At 35.9% G+C, this 21650-nt stretch overlaps 1 protein-coding gene across 8 annotated transcripts in view; it reads left to right on the top strand.

The window, feature by feature from the left end:
* CADPS2 (calcium dependent secretion activator 2) overlaps positions 1–21650 on the top strand; it is a 284524-nt gene that overhangs the window by 190931 nt on the left and 71943 nt on the right. For all 8 annotated transcript variants that reach the window (XM_063155367.1, XM_063155366.1, XM_063155362.1 and 5 more), the window contains exons 13-16: positions 2939–3126; positions 14076–14177; positions 18252–18315; positions 20381–20504. In XM_063155367.1, the coding sequence (XP_063011437.1) occupies positions 2939–3126; positions 14076–14177; positions 18252–18315; positions 20381–20504 (478 nt within the window). The remainder of the gene's footprint in view (positions 1–2938; positions 3127–14075; positions 14178–18251; positions 18316–20380; positions 20505–21650) is intronic.

Genomic DNA, 21650 nt, shown 5'->3' with positions numbered 1-21650 from the left:
GGTTTTGTTTTCATTAGGGAAGAAAACCAGCAGCAATCTCATGGAAGTTCATCAGATTATCCACACTTGTTAAACAGGTTTGTATGGGGCAGACCTTTTAACTTCCTGAGGCTTTATTTTTCACCTCATATTACACCTGGAATAGTGATCTCTCGCTAAGAATCTAAAATGCCTCATAGCAAATAATTTTTTTTTCAATTTAATGTCTCAACAGCAACAAAAAAAAAAAAGATAATGGGGATTTTTGCTTATTTTTCCATTGTTCTGACTAGTCTTGTAACACAAAGATAATAATTGGAATTTTTAGGATTGTTGCAGTTGCTAAAAAGGGGGAAAATTATTATTTGATGAGAGTTGCCTCCTTTTTAAAATACTGCCAGATACATATGTATAGAAAAGTTAAAGGATTCATTTTCTGTCTGTGGGTTGCACACTGTATCAAAGAGGCCTGAAGGTACATCTGTACAAAGTAATTGGCACTCAAAGAGAAAATGGTTAGCTTTCTACCAGTGCATTGGGGTCAAACTCTTTTTTATAATAATAATATAGTAAGACACTTAATATAACCTTGAAATCAGGAACTTTTAGAAGAGGTTAGGTGAAATGCGCAGTGCTATAGCAACCATAAAGCAGATGTATTTCTTATCGTTCTTTTTTTAAATTCAGCTTTAAATAAGTGGAATGGGTGATTTTTTTTAATTGCATATTTAACTACATTTTTTTATTTTAAAAAAATTGGGAATGTCAAGGTAACAATAGAATAGATGGACATGTAAGTGTGATTTTTCTTTTCTCTAACAGCTCATTTCCCATAATCTTTTAGAAACAATTCATCCCTTATTTCAACAAATACCACATATGTGTAACCACACATATGACTTGTAAAAAAAATTTTAAACCATAGGAATTAATATTATGCAAAGTTCTGTTATTTAAAAAATAATCTGTTAATTATTATGTAACCTAACTTTCTCCAATTCTACATTCTTCTTGGAATAGGGAGAGTATTGAGAGGATGGGGAATTTTGGGGTTGGGTTTTTTTTTTTCAATTATAAAATGAAAAAAATTGTAGTTATCTAATACCAGTACTTTGTAGGACATATTATGTGTTTGAGAGACTTGTGCCTGATGTGGGATTGAACTAGGGCAAGGAAAGCACACATTTAAATGAAAAACAACCACTCCAACAGATATTTTAAGAGGGATTGAAGTTAAATTAATGAGTTCTTTACAATTGTATTCTTGTCACAATTATATCTTATGAGAATGAGCAGAAATTTTAATAGTTTGCTTTTGTACTGCTAGGCAATGATATGCAACATTTTGTTATGTTTTCCATAAAAACATAGGGAGAGATCAGTGACAATGACAACATCTTGGGAGAATATCAATCACAATAACCACTGTTAATTATATCTAGGGCTAGCATGCATATAATTGCAAAAGTACAGTTAAAAATCCACTTTTTTTCTTCTTGCAGTAGAATACCATATTTTGTATGAAACACTGTATAAGCTATATGAGGCATTGCAACATAACCAGATTAACATGCTGAGTACTGTTCTGGGTTCTAAAGCTAAGTGTTCTCTAGAAATAGATGAAGCTCCTTAAAGGCAGTGGGAACACTGATTTCAAAGAAATTAATTAGGAGCAAAAATTATTGAATGTAAAATACCATTGAGGTGTTCTTGTTTGCAGATAGTATGTTAAATTGAAGAGTTTGAGGAAAATAGAAAGCTGGAATTCTTGTCTCAAACAAGTATTTTTGTGAAGTAAAAAAAACCACAGATTTTTTGAAACTGATGTCAATATATTTTTAAGTTTTGTTCAATAGTATTTCTGCTGATATTTTGAACAAATATTAACCATCGGATCTTGTGAAAGTATTCACAAGCATTAGGGAAATATTGGTCTCAAGCTGCTATATTGATGTTATAAATTCTTTATTTTGCAAATTATTTTGCTTATCCAAGTTATTTGTATATTTGAGTTCAGATATTCCTCAATCTCTCTCAACCATTTGATGAGATGGAATGATGAGAGATGATGAGAGGGAAATATCACCATAATCAAAACATGAACAAAGAAAAATGCTTACGTAGAACAGCTGTGCAGTATTTTTAGTTTTCCAAGGTTTATGTTTTAATCCATGCTGCTTTTTGGAAGCTCACTCTGCTACTTCTTATCATATTTCTGCATCAAGACTCAATTATATTTTTACAGTCTGGACTCACTCAAGAACTGTTTTTATCATGTGAAGGAGTCTGTGCTTTGCTCATGTCTGTGTCAGGGTTAAGCTGTTCTCATCAAGACTCTGACCAAGAAATCTCTCAGTAAGCTTGAGAATATCTAATAATTATTTACGGTCAAATCTTACTCAGGTGGCTTTTAACAAGCTACCTAGCTTTGCATCTCTTTACTAGTAAAAGTTGTTTTAAAGTTGTTAGAAGTGCATGCATGTTACATGGGTAAAGAGTAGAATTGTGGTAAGAATTTTAAAGTTGCAGCCACAGGGAAATGACCATCCAGAAAATGTGCTTTAATGTCTGTGTTGATGTCCTTCAGCATTTCCGAAATTTTATTTTTCATCTTATAATTGATTGATAAAATAAATTATTTTAAATGTTAGTTTATTTTAGATTTTGATATATGACTTAATCTTTGAATGTATTAGCATGTTTTTTGTAAATGAGGTATTTCATAGTAGTGGTATCTATAACTGCAAATAGTTTCCTGACATTTAATCCTTTCAGTAAGAGGGCCAGTGTAGGGTCTAGTTTCAGTGCTGTCAGCATTAGTCAGATGGAAATCATTCTAACATAAAAAGTTTATGTAATGGGCATATATAAAAATCTCTGTTTCTATTCTTTGTCTGATTTAAAGCTGAGAGTGGGAAGATAAATCTCAGACTGTTGTGTGTGTGCTTTTGCCTTTCAGGGCTGGTTTAGCCCGGGTCAGGTGTTCGTGCTGGACGAGTACTGCGCTCGCTACGGGGTGCGGGGCTGCCACCGCCATCTCTGCTACCTCGATGAGCTCATTGAATACTCAGAAAATGGCTCTGTCATTGATCCAACCTTGCTCCACTACAGCTTTGCATTTTGTGCTTCTCATGTTCATGGTAACAGGTAATTTAATCTTACCTTTTTTAATCCATAGTATTTAAATGCGTAGTCTGAATAAAAGTATTTATAGGCTCTTGCATTCACCAGGCAGGGAACTGCACACAACAGAAATCAGTTCATGAAAGTTTCTTCAGGGGTACTTGAGGTTCCATACAGATTACTGTTAAAAGAAATCTTTTAGCATGTACTTGTTTTCAAGTACAAGTACATGTTTTCAAGCATGTAGTATGTTTTCAAGATAAAAAACTGTTAAAAGGGTAATCTTCTTCATTCTGCATTTGTATTGTGGTACTAAATGGTGTTTCCAGTAAACATTTTGAATAATTATGCAGTTTAAGGGAAATTTTGACTCTTTCTGCAGTCTGTAGCTTAGCAACTAATCATACTGTGTTCTTCTTTCTGTGCTATTACAGAGAGACATAACATGTATTGGGAATTAGCTGTAAGCCCCAGCCAGGAAGCACTAGGACACTTCTGGAATCCTTTCCACTAGACAGGCAGACTACTTCAGGAGCTTTTGGCCACAGTGGTTGTCTTCGGATGATATCTTCATTCCACTTGCAAGTGAAAGACTTAGAAAAAAAATAAGTTGTTGCTTTTCTATTTTTACACATTCTTTAAAAGAAGCAGTGCTTCATCTATCTCTTATTCCAGACTGTGAGGACAAGCTCTGCTGCTGGAGAGCACCACTTGCAGATCACTAGCTCAGGTCAGGAGGGACGACAGGAGATCTCTAGGCAAACCTCCTGCACGAAGCAGGGTCAGTTAGGAGGTCAGAACAGGTTGCTCAGGGCTTTTTGCAGCCAGGACTTTACCCTGTTTGAACCTGTCAAATTTCAGTGTAGTTATTTCTATGCCTGGTGTGTACCCCAGAGGGCTCAGTCCACCCCATCACCTCCCTTTCTCCAGGCTGAGCAAGCCCAACTCCCTCAGCCTCACGTCAGAGCACGTGCTCTGGTGTCTGACCATCACAGTGGCAACTCAACAAACTCACTCCCTGTCTTTGAGTGGGAAGTGGGGCAGGCAATCTATCAAATTATAGGAGAACATGCATTTATGTCTATTTTGTGCACTAGAGCTGTAGACTGCTATATGGAATATGTTTAAGAAGTCCAGAAATAGCAAGGAGAAATCCAATAGATCCTCCCAATGGTCCAATCCTGCCACTAGGGGAAAACATCACAATCCCAAAAGGAAATTACTCTCAGGAAGTCCCCAGACTGAATCTTGATTAGGATTGGAAGAGACATTTTCTGTCCCAAGATGTATGCTTATGTTGCTTTGCTACCAGTCAGGCACAGAGGCTGTTTTACTTGTCCTCAAGCTAGAGAAGAAGAGCTAATCCTTAGGAAGGATTTTTTTTCCTTCACTGGCTCAGACAAAGCCTCATCTGGAGCTTGGGATTTGTGACCTGAGTGATTTCATTGGGGTAGACTAACAATATATAATACATGATAATAATATCCAAAATTGAAATGGTTTTGAATGTGCTTGAAACGCTGTCAAGAATCTTAACATTCATACCAGTAAGTTAGGAGATTTCTGGCTTTTATTTGGTAACCTATTCTCTGTAAAAGCCTGCTTCTTCATCGGTTCCTCAACAACCTGACACATTTGTATTTCCTATTGAGTCCAAGTCTTTGTTGTTTCTCGCCTTTTTATTATTGGGTTCAACCTAAGCAGACAAACATATGTGATAATTGCTCAAACTTATTTCAAGAATTCAAAAGAAAGGTAGATACATTTCTTTTTATTTCATAATTTGAGTGAAGGACAACTGTGCACACAGTGCATGAAAATACCTCAGAGAGCACATCATTTACACAGTGGTAAGCACTCTGTATTCTGTCTGTTCCTACAGTACAGATAATCACTGAATAGCATTATGAGTGTTTTAGGAATAAAAGAAGTGTTGAACAGAGAGGGTCTGACTAGAACTGAGATATTGTAAAAAGGAAGAAAAAAGAAACATGAAGAAAGAAAAATGTAAGTCAAGGACAGAGGCAGACACACTCACTCAGAATGACAGACACAGATATACGGGCACATAATATGCCCATTCATTCATTTACTGCAGCACTGAGAAATAGTAAAAGGTAAAAGAGAATTTCACAGACAATGCATGACAGGCCAAAGTTCTAGGCTGGTCCCTGGCGTTACGCATTTTTGTTTTGTAAGTCAGTCTGGGAATCAGAAAGACCACAGAACAAAGGGCTTTGTACTCTGGCCATGATGTATTTAATTTATATGTTACCTTTGCTTCACAGAGGGAACTTAGACCATCCCCAAGCCTGAGAAAGATCATCAAAATTGATCTTGAAGTCAGGTGGCAGAGGGGCATGTAGAAATGCAGCTATATCTGTAGTTCACATTGTCCATTTCTTTTATGTATGAATTTTAAAATAACAGGCAATCTAGTGACATCAGTCAAACAAGCAGATACAAGTTCCTCTCACCTTTGTTTCTGGTGAGGAGAATCTAAATCTGAATCAGCTTTGGCTCTTTCCACCCTTCATATGTTTTCAAAATTCTTCCAACATGTTTTTGAACCTTCAGGTGTCCCCTCTGCTGGTTTTCTGCACCATAGGACATGAAGCATCTTTCATGCTGCAGGCTGTAATCTTGCAGATTTTAACAAGTACCGTGGGTTTATTTCCAGACACCTGAAATAAACATGCAGAAGTTTTGTTCTTACAGAGCTCCAGGGACGTGTGGAGAACAGAAGAAACCTGAGCTCCAGAGTAGGCTGTATGCAGCAGACCTTGTCTCCTGATCTCAGGACTAGAGAACAGTCCCCAGCTCCTTTTTATTCTTTCCTGAGATGAAGAGGTAGACAACAACTTCTGCTAGATTTATCAAGCATACTTGTACTTTGTGTGTCTTATGCCAGTGTTGTTGGTTTAGGAACAGAAATGTTTACTCAGGGTCAAACACAATGTGCTGAGTCCTAGACTGAGAAATTAAAAGCTTATTTGTTCTTTTCCTTTCCTGTTTCTTAGTCCATTACAACTGGGCTAGCAAACTGCTTATGTAGAAAAGGTATTTCTGCTTTTGTAGATGATAGTCTTAAGACATTCTCTTCCTAAATAGCCAACAAGGAAAATATTTCACTAAAAAAATAGCTGTGCTGTGTTTAAACAAATATACATCCTTGGTTTTGAGTCAGCTATTTTATTTTCTTCTGTAAATAAAATAATCTTTCATTGTCTGTACTTGTGATGCTATGTGGATTTACTGTACCATCTCCTTTGGCTTCTCATCACCATGATTTTCTTTTAAAATATTCCATGGTCGTTCATATGAAATATTCTATATAGTCCTCATCAATATAGTTATTTCACAAGTAAACTTTTTGCTTTGGACTTATGCATAAATTTATTGCTGGTGAAGGTGAAATGGGCAGAACAGGGAACGATAGGACATTCCTGAATGATGACATTTCAGTCTAAACAGTCCAGGTAGGAGCTATTGTTTTCTTCCCCATCATGTTCACTCTTGTCTACTTTTCATGCTGTGACTTCTATTTAGTCCCTCTTGTCTGAAATGAATGCTGGTGGGTATCACATGAAGTGTGAAGTGACTTCTTTCCACCTGCTGAGTTACAGACTGAATTGAAAAATTCAAAATTCAAACATATTCCTGTGTTATAACTTTTCTTATTCAGAAAGGTATCTGATGAAATGGAAGTTCAGGTATGAGAAGTGAATGTGAAAGTAAGACTACAAAAATCAGTATATAACTGAAGATGAACAGATTGGGAGTTTTTGTCTTTATTGTAAAAGCTTCTGCACAGGTGTGTTTCATAGAAGAACAGTCATATTGAGTCAGGGCTCTTCAAACCAGTCAGTCATTTGTCTCCAGCATTGACCTGCTTGGAGTAAAAGAAGAGCAAGCATGTGCAATATTTCCTCTTTCTGACTCCCAGCTCTCTGCAGCTCAGAGTATTCCCTGTTTGGTAACCTGGAGTGAGTCTTTATTTCAGATACTTGTCCATTGCCCCCCTGAACCCTTTTCACCCTCAGCACCTTGGGCAGCAAGTTCCACAACTCAGCCTCCTCTTGCTTGAAGAACTATTGCTTTGAACTTGACTCCTACACATCTCATTTCATGCTCTGCTGCTATTGGAGACGTAAAGGAGAAAAAAGAAAAATCCTGTTCTGTCTCTTTGCTATTTAAGAATCAAGAATTGAAGTGAACAATACAATGATTGCATTGGACAGAAGTTGTCTGCTAGTTGCTTATCCTTTTCTGGTGTTTCCCAGTGTTGATTTGCTCCTTTGACTGGTACTGAACAGGGACAATTTAATGGAATTATCCATCATAAAACCAGGATCTCCATTCTGAACAACAACTGTGTTTTCCTTACATTTATCTATGTTTGCCATTGTTTTTTGTTGTATTGCTACCTGATTTCATGGGGTCTTTCTGGAATTCCACACTATGCTACATAACTATCATTAAAATTACATTTTCTATCACCTCAGTTCTCAGCTGTTAGCCAGGTAATTTCTAAATACTATAAAATAGCTCAAGTCCCAGCACAAATCTCTGCAGAACTTTACTGATAACATACCTTCATAGCAGGTACTCACCTCTCTAATTTTAAATGTAAATGTAGGAACTTTTACTGGGACACTGTATAATTGCCTTTAAAGCCTTTGATTAGGGACTGTCAAAAGAGCTTTGGAAATCCAGGTATTTCATATGAATCAGGTCACACTCATCCACCTGTTTCCAATCCTTTCTGAGAACTCCAAGATCAGAAGGTAAGCTTTCTCTGTCTTATGGCTTCAAAGCCATGCAGACTTGGCGATTGGTAATATTTACCCAAATTTCCTTACTTTTATCCTTATCCTTATGTTATAGTTCCTTCTGACTTTCTGGGATGCATGTAATACTTACTGGCCTGTATTTCCCTTGGCAGCCTGGAGGTTTTTTTCTGATATTTATCCTCCCGTTCTGATTCTTATCTCCCATTCCCCAGAAGTTCTTGATGAGAACTTTCACATACCTGCAGGTAATTCAGGTCGCCAGGTGGTCCTGACAATTTACTGCTGTCTATTTTTCTCATTTGTTCCATAAAGGGGTTTCTTTCATTGTCTTCATTTTTAAAACATATTATGCTGAAAGTGAAGTGTCCTTATGCTGTGGACAAGGAAGGGTTCCAGCATAGAAGTCTTCTTCATAATTATTTACTTCATGATAATACACCAGTACAAAAAAATCATCTTCTAGTTCTGTAGTAGCCTTGCCCTCTCTGAAAGCTACTTTTAGGTCCTTGCCATCATTTGGCAGTGTAGATTTTCTCTCTGATAGGCTTCTTGCTTTGGTTATGCTTGGAGGAAATAGAGTGGAATAAAGGGTTTCACTTGACAAGAGAAGTGAAACTATGGAAACTTTGGAGAGTGCTATGCATTCATATATTTCTTTTCATTTTTTGTGTTTTGTGGTAAGAAACATTATTGCAATTTTACACTTTGTGTCAAGTCAAGTCATAAAAGAATGTTCAGAGAAATCACCCCTTTTAAATCTGGAACAAGGAAATTCATGAAAATAAAGAAAATAGTATCATTACATTGCTCCATCTCTTCTTACTTTTTTCTGGAACTTCTGAATAGGTATTTTATTCTCTGACTAACTTAACTTCAAAGTAAGGTTGTGTGTATCTTCATAAGCTCTCCTTAATTTTGTGTCATTCATAAACAATATGGAATATGACTTAAAATAAAATTCCAGAACTTTAGTCAGTGGTTTCACCATTTATCTGCGCATGGTCACCATCTGACATGAAACGTTTTGTCCAGTTGATCTCTTCCCAGGAGTGTTACGTTTTCACATGCGCAGCTTTATATATAAAATATTTTTATATCATGTGGACTTGTTCTTAGATGGTTTTCCTCAAAAAAATGTTGCTAACAGGATTTTGTGGAACATTTTGGTTTTAAGGACTTGAAAATGTTTCCTCTTCCTGTGGTGTTTCTTATTCACTCTCAATCCTACATGTTCTGTCTGTGTTGTAATTACAGCAGGTGCAAGGTCTACTTCTACTGGTTTTTATTGGCAGATGGACCTTCTGCTTCAATCCTAGATCTGTTCCCAGGCTGTCCAGCAGCTGGAGGAAGGTGCCTGAGATCCCTTACAGTGTGGATCTTTAGGGAAGTTAGTGTGTAACATCAGTCTGCTAGTCTCTCTCGTGTTTGGTACAGCATCTAGAGATGTAACAAGAGTCTATTGTTTTTGCAGTTTGTCTCATTTTTCTATCAATCGTTTATAATGAAAATTGTGAGAGTGGATTTCTCATCCTTAAACCCATGTTTTTGTTCAGAAGTCATTTGGTATCAGTCACTATTTGCCCAGAACAATGGAATGAGAAAATGACCTTTTAGGATTGATACGCTATGTGAGTTTGTGCTGCTAAAGGAGAAGCAGTATTCTCTCAATAAAAAGCTATCTCTCTTCTTCCAAGTGAACATAATCTTCCCTTTTTTCTGAGGCTTGTGGGCACTGTTGAGAATAGAAGTTTTGCACTAGGCCCTGTGTCGAGCACCTTGCATCTTCCAGTTCATCCTTCTTTTTTTGGAAGCTGATCATGTCCAAGGTATATGAAACACAGAGGTAGGCTTACCATCCCTAAACATTATACAATATTTTATTAATAATTTCAACTAATTCCTGCCTTTACATAATCCTATATAAACCTTATATAAATGACATGATATTAATACATGCTTTGCTTTTCAGTAGAAAATATAACTGCATAAAAGATTATTAAAATTAACCCAATGTATGATCTAATCTGTTTTAGTGACCTTCAGGATTGATCTTTTTCGTTCCGTTGTGAAAAAAGGGCATGACCTGTAAGCAGATGTCAGAGCAGCCTGGGAACTGCATACAGCAGAAGGCTCTATTGTGCCAGTTTTGTGTCAGAAATATTCGAAGAATAGTTAATATAAACAAGAAAATGCTCAATCTTCAAGTGTCTGCTGGTTAAAGCTGTGTTTGAATGCCATGCAGTAATGCACTGTCTTCATTTTCAGTGATAACAAGACGTCTGCTCTGTGCTCTTATGAGCTGATAGTGGAAATCATCATTCTTACATTTCTGTAACATAAACCATGGACTCTACAAAAGCCTTAGTATAGTTGCATTTTAAAGGAAAATTTGTGTATTTAAGTTACTGAATATAAAGTCCTATAAACAGGTAATAAAAATTCTACATCAAATTCTAAAAAATTTAATCTTTGGTTTTCTAAGAAACAAGCAGTCAAACAAGCAGTTTATCTTGCTAATTTGAAATTTGTCACTGTTCTTTCATTTGATTGTACATCCTGCTGGATATATAAAAAGTGCTTTCAGAAAGCATGGAAGTCTTCTAGAACAATTTATTTCTAGAAGAAAGATGCCTTTAAGTTTGGTTTTGTTTTTTCTATGTCTTAAAAACCTTAACTGAAGTAGGTTTTTTTTTATTATTTTGTTTTTCATAATGATTTTCCATCTTGATCTAGCAAGATGGCAAATTCTTTTTGGTCAGCCTTACTGTTCATACCTGTGTGTATGTTAGAATATCAATCTGTACATTACTCTCCTCATACTCCTTTTTTTTTCATGACACACCAAAGTGATTATCTGTGTTTTTAATGAAGAAAACACGTTGAAGATACTTTTATAATTTTTAAAACATGTAAAGATGCAAAATTCACCAGTATCAATGATGTTCCAGTGCAAGAAAGGCATGTTCAGTTAGTATTTCCAAGGCAGCCTTGCTTAAGGTAACAATTCTCTCTCTGAGAGGCCACTAGGAGAAGCTGTTTCCAAAGTTGAGGGCTGGGAACAATCCACAGCCAACCCAGTGTCCTTATCTAATTCCTGTTGGAACAAGAATACAGTTTTATCTTACCTGTTGCAGGTCTTCACAGTAATTTGATCCTACAATTCATCAAGTGACCTATGCAAATTATTGCAGGTTTTAAGACCTCTAGAGATCAAAATAATTCTAGATGATGCTCCAAGCCTTAAAGGATTATATAATGTGAGGAAAAACAGATCACTGCAACAGGAAAACCAAAATCCACTGCCTAACCAGTCAGCTTCTCTAGGGTAACTGCTGTCAGGACAATAATCTTGCAAGATTTTTGCAGTAAAAAAGTAAGTTTTGAAATTCTGATCAACCATTACTTTTGGTTCATTATTTAAGTGGTTCATGGTTGAACAGCTACTTTCCACTTGAATTTACTAGCTCTAGTTAATTAGATATTTATTTCAAATCTCTTCTGATATTTAAGTCTGAGTGAATTAATCAATTTCACTTGTGGCCAGAGACAACATTATATCTGTGCCAGTTAGACTGTGATCTAAGCAGGTGAGACAAGCCAATCCAAATCCAATTGACAGAGTCCTCAAAAAATGGTAAACTAATATAAGTGAGAGAGAGAAGGCTACTCAGGTTTTGAATGTTCACTCTTTCACCTAGTTCTCTAATTCTAAAAAACGTTGTGAACAATAAGGAGGAAAAAGAGTTTGGAGGAAAGGAAAATTCACTATCCATTACCTTCTTGAGAAGATGATGTTGAAATGAAAGCTCTTCTAAAGACAGTCCATCACTTTTCTGGCTGCGTTCTTGTAAGAGAGTTCCCAGGCTGCATTATCAAAGCTTAGTACTAGTTTTGCATTGAAAAAAATCAAGTCCATTACATTTGAGACAGCAGGAAAAACACATTTGTTGTTGCTTTTAATTGCAAAATAGTTCTGGCATAGTTTATGGATGGCCTAAACCTTTGAAAACTAAATGACTGTATGAGTCTGATTTTCCTTGCTTAAATAAAAGTAACCAGATCAAAACAATGCTGTTTATTTTATGCAGTCTTCAAAGTAAATAAAGAAAAAAATATCCATAAGATTAAATTACTGGAAATACTGAAATATTTATTTATTTTTAATATTTCAGTTTATCTCAGAAACAGGTGGGTTTTTTTCCATTGATTCTTTTCTTATCAGTAGTAGGTATATATTCCCCAAAGTAGAAAAATTATCACCAGCATGATATGTCTCAGGACTCTGTTGCAAAAATGCATTTTTATATTGTTGTTGCAATGAAGTTTGCAAGAAGAAGAGACAAACTTGTGGTTTAGACTTTGTGCTATTTTCTGGAAGCATGTTTTCAAGAGGTGAATTTTTCAGTGCTATAGGTGGTCATTTTCCAAAACCTTTTTGTGTACTCCTCTTTGTGGGACATCTGCTTCTATGCAAACATATATTTAGCAGTTCTGAAAATTTTAGTTGTTGTCTACAAGGTTCCTAATGACAGCAAACTCAGTGAAGTGACAGGTCCCTGGTACATAGTGATCCCAGCCTTAGTGCAGGATGACAGATATGACATCCTACTGGCTCACCTTTTTCACTTACTGTTATCTGCACCCCTAGGTCTTTCCTGACACATATATGACATGCCTCAGCGAGGCTTAATATGACAGAACTATTTACTTTATCAGTCCAGAGCACAATCTCTCCTGACAATGAAATCAGACAGTGCAATTTACTTAAATTTGAGTTCATTCTGTTTGTCAGAAGGCTGAGGTAAAGTATCCTGGCATCCATCAAAAGAGAGAAGATAAGTTTTTTGCTCTTTCACATCAAATTTATGCAACGGTGCATTGATGTGCCTCACTACTCCCATCCCCACCACATCTGATTTTTTATTGTTGTCTTCACAATAATTTAAGGAAATCAGGCATTCTTTCCACCTTGACTTGACAGGTCACAAATATAAGTGATTTAAATGGTGAGAGAATTGTTCAAGTCATGACCAGGTAGCAACTCATCCCTTCTAGGCTTAAATATAGTGCAGAAAGTCAAAGTACCAATTTTGGAAAAAAGATGCTCATAGAATCCTAGAATGATTCTTGGAACATTCAGAATGTTCCAAAAAAGAATGTTGTCTTTCTTTATGTCATTTTACTGTAATTTTCTCAGTTCTAGAAACACTGAGATAGTTTTGGAGGCTCTGGAGAAGATACAGGGCAGAGCCACACATAGTGTCAGGTTCACAAACTCAGGCGACAAGCAGTAGCTTATTTGTTACCTTGGAGCAAGAAGTTAAGAAAGTAACAGGAACATTTCAGATACTTCTTTTTACTGTATGCTGTATGTGGGGAAGTTGTGACTGCATGGGATAAATAATGTTTGGGAGCTGTATATATAATTCTGTTTTTACTTTTTTCATAATTTTAATATAAATACATTAGTAACACCTTTAGGCTAAGACTTTAGACTAAGTGTATGTTTAACATACTAAATATAAGCTTATTTTTAATTATTGTGACTCAAATTTGATGCTTAAAAATGCCAAAGCTTTTGGTTTTTAAAGACTTTTTCGTTGCACCTTTAATACTGCATCTATATGGAAGTCTCGATTACATGATGCTATTTGTCAATAAAGGATGGGGAATCAAACTCTATCCTCACTATGCAGGATTCCTAGGTGCTGCCTGCTGTGGCTTTTCTCACTCCAGTTTCCCTCCCACCTTTACTTTAAAATCACTTTTAGCTATATTGTGCCTCTAGGAAAATAAACAGAAGATTCGAGGAGATGAAATTTAACAAGATTTCAGTAGACCTGTCTACTCTAACAATAGTACTAATTTTTTTTTTGAGAAAAGATATTGTCTTTTGAAAGGATTTGGGAGAACTACATGCAAACTTGTGTTCATATTGAGATGATGTAGAAACTTAGAAACTTAGGACTTGAATTCAAAAGTTCAACTCAAAAGAGAAATTTTTGTCCAGCCTGTTCTTTAGCTATATTCACAAGTAACTGTTTATCCTTGGAGACAATGAGGAAGAGGAAAGGGAAGTTAACACTCACATTAAATGAAAACTTTAGAATTAAAGATCATTGTCCACAGACAAATCAGCATGAAGGGATATCAATGGTTATTAAACATTTCATATTACAGGCCAGATGGAATCGGAACGGTATCTGTGGAAGAGAAAGAAAGGTTTGAGGAAATTAAGGAGAGACTTTCCTCCCTTTTGGAAAACCAAATAAGCCATTTCAGGTGAGTGTATAATTTATTCAGTGAATACTACATTTTTTCTGGAAGAGTTTTCCCATGGTATTTAATTATGGTCTTGAATGAGTGGAATGAAAATAAAATGGTCTGCTTACAAAGGAATAGCTTAAATATGGAATGATTTATTTACACAAGCGGTTGTACTTGAAATTTGTTTGTGTAATATGTGAGTTTATAGATACGATACAAAAGATTATGCAATAATACAGGCCTTGATTTTGTGGATTTTTTCAAAGTTCAAGCTTTGTGTAACTCTAACCAAGAAAATTGAATGAAAGTGACTTTGCCATAACTATTTCTGAATTACTATGGATCAAGAAAATCATAGGAGTAGAGAACATCTTTAATAGATGGCAGCTAAAACTTTTCTTGCTGTCTAATTTAATTTTCTTAGTTTCATTATATACTTGTCTTTCTTAAGTTAAGGTTCATCATGCTCAATGAGGAGTTCGTCATATTAAGGACTGTCAGTACCAGCAGAAGATGTTTAGAGAAGGGGTATGAGAAACAGAGGAAACATGGGATTTCCTGCTGTTTTGCAGCAATTGATGGTTTATGAAACTTAGTATAAAAATTGCAGATAGACCACCAAACCTGTTACTTTGTCACACTAAGCTAACCTATCTGCCACTATTCTGTCAATCTGATTCTTTTAGACTGTATGTATAGATTTTTTTTTTTGCCTCTGTATCACATCATAAGAACCAGTTCCACAGTTTAAATAGTTCTTTGTGAATCAGAACTTTTGTTTGGCAGGGTTGACTGTGAGTTTCTTGAATGCCTCTCTGGTCTGATGAGGTAAATATCTGGTATTCAGTGTCATCGTTGGTCATTGGGGATTTTTTTGAGCATAGAGGACATAGCAGCCTTCACTTGGGACTTCATATGCATATTGAACTAAAAAGAGCTAGAGCTCTCCTTGGAGAGTATTCCTTTCAGGGAAAAACAACAGTCTTTCCTTTCCTCTTTCCTCCCTTCCAAGGGAGCAAAAGCTCTTGCAGGAGAAATGGTACAAAGTGCTCCCTAACTTCAGGCCTTCACATGCATGAGCCTAATTAGAAAATGTATAATAAAGTCTAAATGATCTTTTGAGTTGGAACAAATAAACATCCCCATCATGTCTGCTGACCTACGCATTAGAGTTACATTGATGAGCTTGGGCTGCAACAGAGACCATAGAACATTTCTGCCTCAGTCCTGGTGGATTTTGAGCAAATTTAAACAGTATTAGAAATCCCTCCTTGAGAGCAGTTAAATGTGTCATTCAAATATGAATGACTTCGTCCTTCAGAGGACTCTAAGGTTTGCCTTAAAATCCTGTTTGATCAATACAGACAAACTGTGCTCTGCCAGGTGAGGAGTAATTGCTATTTCTTACTGTGAACAAATATTAGAAATAAAATAAAATAAAAGGTGAACTGTCTGGATTTCAACAAGGATAGTGGCATAATACTGAAGAAAAAAGATAGTGCTTTAGAATCTGAATTTATAAAGCTTATAAAGTCACAATATAGGACATCCTGACAAAGCATTGGTAGTAATATTTTAAATAAAACCTTGACTCAAGACATGTATAAGGGTCCCCTCCATCAATTAACAAAGAATAACCTTGGCTGTCAGATTGCTTTCTTAGGAAAATGTGGTATTAAGACAACTCCATATTTCAGTCCTTCAAAATTGTTATGATAACTGTGAAATGCAGAATATTTGGAAAAATACATTAAGCAGTGAGGATTTATGAAGACTATACACTGAATTTCTCTCTTTGGCCTTACTGTCCTTGAATGCCCTGTGTTCCTTGTCATCAGATGATCCCACCATCTCCCAGGCTGGTTTCTTGCTTCCACTGTCCTTTCTGCTGGCAGTTTGGGCACCCATGCGCTTTGTTTGTTACATTTCCTAGAATGTTTCAGAGACTTTCATGCCCTCCATTTCACATAAGTTTTATTATTTTTAAATGCCAGATTCTCTATGGTAACCCCTTTATCTTCCTCATGGAATCACAGAGAGGGTGTCAGACTGTTTGTTACTGCTTTGGGTTCTTAATTGTGGCATGCATTTGGCTCCTACTTTTTTGAATTTTACCTCAGGCTGCTTGAAGGTTTCTTGCTTTTTTTGATTGTATCTTTTGATTTTGTTTTTCAAGTTCTTCATTTTTTTCATAGATCCCATTCTTGCAGTTGTAGATACATGTACTAAATGTACATGTACTGAATTTTCTGGCCTGTTCTCTTTTGCTACATTATTAAATTGTATTGTCTTGTGATTATTACTACGGAGCACCTCTTCTGTTCTGCATCTCTCAAACTATGTTCTCTTCACATTTGAGACTGAATCAAGAATAAGATTTTTTTTGTGGCTAAATTCGCTGTTCAAGAAAGCAATTCAAACCTGTGTCCCAAAATATTGTCATTATACCTTGTCCTAATAAGATATCAGTCAAGTGTATATGTCTAGAGCTGAAATTTTGAATTTGCAGCTCCTCTAATCTCACTTAACATTTTGTAATCTCACTGATCATTATAACTAGCAGATGAGTGGTACACTTTCAAGGATCATCAGCATTTTTTTTCCTCTGGAATATGTTGATACTTATTCTAAGCTTTGCCCTCTCTTCATAGCTTATTGTTGTATGCACTGGTCAGCTGTCATGGGCAGTTTAATTGAAGAGTGCATGTCTCTTCCTGCCTTTTCAGAGCAGCTCTGAACATTTGCTGTGTCCATTTAAGTGACTAGGTCACACCCATCTGGAAAAGATGCTCTCCCTTGCCTGCCAACGGACCTGCACCTCCCAGTTTTAATACCCCCCATGGCCTTTTTAATTTTCATTTTCACTGCCATCAGCCTGGTTCCATTTTGATCAACATGCAGTCAGCCCATCCTGTGCTAGTGGCTGTCATCTAAAGTAGTTCTTAAGGCACTTACGCCTTTCCTCTCTGTCACCTTCTCTGCCCACTGAGCCTTCTGGTCTCTGCCAGCCTCTCAGGCACCAAATGTGCAAGAGACAATATTTCTGAGAAAGCTATCATGAAGGTCTTGGACTTTAACCTCTTGCCTGGCTGTGTGAATTTTATCTCTGGAGTCCTTACAGAGATAAAAGTAAATACTGGAATTCTCACTGCAGGAAATCCTGTTTTGACCTCATTTATAGGGCTTTATTTTGGCTGACCAAAATGTAGATATAAAATTCACTGGCCTGAATCCTTTTATCATTAGAAAAGATTTCACTAGTGGAAAACATTAGAATAGGAGGCTACTGTTCTCGCTGAGTAATAATAAGAAAAAAATTAATCTCAGCAAAGCAAAAATCCTTTTTCCAATTGGGGATATCCCAGTAAGATTTTATAGACAGGATTAAGAGAGGTTACAGTTGCCTGAGAATTGTATTCTCATTGACCTGCTATATTGCATCATTCAGCAGACAAAAATAAAAAAATAAAGCTATGAATGCAATCACTTTTTAATTTACATGATTTTAGGAGTGGGTATGGTTTAAGTTGTAGTTGATAAAATTTATGATAAGTGCTTTTCCAAGGTATTTTTAATATAATAGAAAAAATGCAGAATATCTGACAACATTGATATCTCTAGAAATTAAAATAGCTGACATTTTATCCTTGTCCTAATCTAATTTTAAAATAAAATACTATATACAGAATGTTGCTTCACAGGTCCAGTAGCAGTCATGGCTATATGAGAAATAGTGCCTCTTTCCAGGAAGATGACAATTAAACTCATCAAAGACCTTTAAATATCCTTCATAGCTGATAATTTGGAAGTGATGCTTTCTGCCTTTTAGGGTTTTTTCTGCACTTAGGCCTAAAATGAAGTGTTGGTGAGCTGATACTGCTGTTATGTGTATGTACTCCATGGTAGACTTCTGAAGAGGCTCTCTGCTTTTATTAGTACTTCAGGTATGGGAGTCTTCTGCTAACATAATACAAGTTGTATGTAGATACATCTTAAAGTAAATTCATAAAGCAGCTTTTATAATTCTAATAATTTTATGTTCCTCTTATTTTTTCTTTTTTTAATTTTTTTTATTTTTTACTTTTTAAGATACTGTTTCCCTTTTGGACGTCCTGAAGGAGCTTTAAAAGCCACACTTTCATTACTTGAAAGGGTAAGTTTGAGAGCAAAAGTTCTGCTGAGCCTGCATTTTTCTTTTGCATTCAGGTTGCTGAAAGCATACTCATAATTTTACTGCTGGTTATAACTGCTTACTGGAATGATGGTTGGTGTGGTTTTTCTCTCATTGTCTTCCACAGAGGCAAACAGCTGTTTTCTGCAGGAGTTATTTACTGGACTTTCACTTCAAGCCACTGAATTGTAGTCAATGACTCTGGTCCTTTTTTATTAGGACCTTTTTTTATTTAACACTTAGCCAGCATTAACCCTAAAGTGGTACAAGTCTACTCTACAGCCCCCCACTTCCTGCTGTTTATGCCTTCTATGCTGCTGATATTGCCTATACTCATATCTAATATTAAAATCCTTCTCTATAATTTAAATAATATTCAATAAATGCATCATCTGAGTCAATTTAAGAAGCAAAAGCTATACACAGCAAATCTGACATAGGCAGCCATAAATGTCAACTCCTGCCCAGCCAATCCTCTTGTATTGACTGGAAAGGAGAATATCTCATAATGATAAAAGCATCTCAGTCATCTCTGTGGAAAAAGGACTTTAAATTCCAGCAGAGATTCCAAAGGAATTGTATCAGCAGGAGTCTGATGAAGTTATGAATTCGAAAAAGGCTTAGGTCCAGGCTGTGTTGCTTTTCCAAAATTTGTGAGGTTTGATCCTGGCAAATATTAGTTATTCTGCAGTGCAGAACAATTCATGGATGGAGATTCTCTCTTAGAAAACCTCTGTCATGTTCAGAAAACACATAGGGAGTCTAGGTATATATGTTTAATTTCACTTAGCATCTCAGTGATTGTAGTGCTGTGTAGGTTCCTTTGTGCTTTTTGAAACATCAATTTCTTCTCCCCTTTCCTGCTGTTGCAAATGATAATGGTGCTCTAACTGGTGCTCAAGCAGCACCACTGTCAATTTTGACTGGGAATAAATGTTCTTTCCTACATTTGTGGATGCACAATATGTTAGAACCATCTTATTTTACTTGTCTTTGAAAAATTTGGAAAAATTCAGACCAAGAACAAAAGGTTTTGAATACTGTAAATTCACTTGTTGATAACTCAGAAGTTATTAATTGAAAAATCAAGTAAACACAGATAGAGGAGTCATATTTGTGTACAGCTATTCTGGAAGCCTGATTTGCAGCAATGTCTTCCTAATAGCATCTCTGTTGCTGAACCTGTTTCTTTTCTACCATGTCCTTCCCTAGACTGCATCTCTCGCTCTCTTCTTTTAGCAGTAACTTTTAGATATATAAGGGTGTATCTTGTCCAGAGATCCACTTGAGAAGCATTTTTTTAAGGTTGTGAGTTATCAAAAATGTTATTATTTACATGAAAATGTGATAAAACTATGTTGAGTTTTGTTTACACTTACCTGTTGAAAGTTAATGGAGTGCAGAATTAAATTTTAAATGCAAGTGAATTATCAACATTTTTTTAACATTGTAATCTAGAGTATATTATGCTGCATTCATATAAAGCGGTATGGATTCTTGGTTCACCTCACTTGCAATAGGTGAGGTAACAACTCACATGTTTTGAAAACATTTATATGGACTGTTCTTCTACTTGGCCATAATAAAATATTCTGCTGGAAGTTCAATGTTTTCCCTTCCCACTATGTAGATGACATTTTTTTCACAGCAAGGACGTGTTGAAGTTGAATAACCTTACCCTGTTGAAGAGTCCATGGTACTGCAATGGTGGAAGCTGAGATCCAAGCCAATTTCCATAATCACATCTTTAGTGGTAACCGTGATCCAGCCCATCCACAGAATGCTCTTGTTCTACTGCTTTCAGAATCGCCCAAAGACTGATTGGCATGCTGCAAGATGGCAAACAGGAGGGATAAATACTGTACAGGCAGTCAAATCAGGGCTGAACAGAAACCTTCAAAGATGAAGGTCCACCAAGCTGAAATAGCTCCTTTTTGACTTCTGCCTTTAATCATTATCAGATCTGTAGTAACTTTAGTATACTTTTGTCCTTTTCCTGTGGGGTTTGGGTAATTGTAATGAAGTGGTATAATTGTCTCTGACACAGGTTTTAATGAAAGATATTGCCACTCCTATACCAGCAGAAGAGGTGAAGAAAGTGGTTAGAAAATGTCTGGAGAAGGCTGCCTTGATCAATTACACGCGACTTACAGAATATGCCAAAATAGAAGGTTAGTACAGCAATCAACTGCCGAGGTGGCTGTAAAAGCCAACAATGCCCATTAACTGCATATTCAGTGAGCAGCCTTTTCCCTTTCCAGAACAAACCCCTTCCACAGCAAGGGGAAATGTCTCATTAAAATCTCAGCTGGTGAACTGTGGAGCTTTTTCCTATTCATTGCTTTAATATGCCTCCTGGGACCCTGTTTGAATAAAAGACTAGGACTTCCTAATTTAAGTAGCCCTTTGTTCTTACTTTTGAGTTCTTCATAAAATTAAGAGGTTGTTTATGGGTTATTTTTTATTTCTCTAGCTATTTCTAGTGATTAAACTACTGACAGGAAATTCTTTCCTTAACAGCAGTGTCGCTGCCTTGACATTTGAAAACTGTGTATAGATTCTTTTCTGAAGTATTTATAAGGCAGACAAATAGATAAATGCTATTTATTTTTGCTACTGTATGATCAGATGTATAACAATAATCTGATCATTAAAACCCTAATTACATACTGATTTAATGAATTAAGGGAACAAAATACTAAGTTTGAAGATAATCAGGAGTTTTTCTGAAAGTTTGATATGTTCTATAAAGTATATCATGAAGTTAACTAAAATTCTGCTTTAAAAAATGGCCAGGATACACAATGTCATTTTACTATTTGTAAATCTTATGGAGAACAAAAAGGAAGTCATAATAGTCAAATGCCTTCTCAAGACAGACTTTTATTCTCCATGAAGTATAAAAAGCTAGAGATACTCCTGTCCAAATGTATTCAAGAACAGAAAGCTGTATGCACTGGATTTTTGGAGCTAGAATTATTCTCAGGAAAATATTGTGGGATTAATTCATTTTTTTAAAAAATACAAATTTTATGCATATTAATTTTTTAAATAGCATATATTTCTAGCAATACACCAGAAGAAACAGAGCTAGCTTAGGAACAAATTGAAGAAGCCTCAAATATTTAGCAATATTATAAAGCCAACTTTTTTCCCATTTGTATCTCTGCTCAAATTCTCTGAAAAACATGAGTTAACCGATCTCACAGGTGATTAACAAAAGATCCATCTCATCACTATAGCAACCAGTATTATATCATGGAAGTAACAACATGAAACCATCCTAGTAACCAGTTTATCATAATTAATTATGATAT

The sequence above is a fragment of the Melospiza melodia genome, chromosome 4, assembly GCF_035770615.1.
Source record: "Melospiza melodia melodia isolate bMelMel2 chromosome 4, bMelMel2.pri, whole genome shotgun sequence".
Lineage (NCBI taxonomy): Eukaryota > Metazoa > Chordata > Aves > Passeriformes > Passerellidae > Melospiza > Melospiza melodia.
The sequence above is the reverse complement of the archived record's forward strand: the minus strand, read 5'-3'. Positions and strand labels throughout refer to the sequence as shown.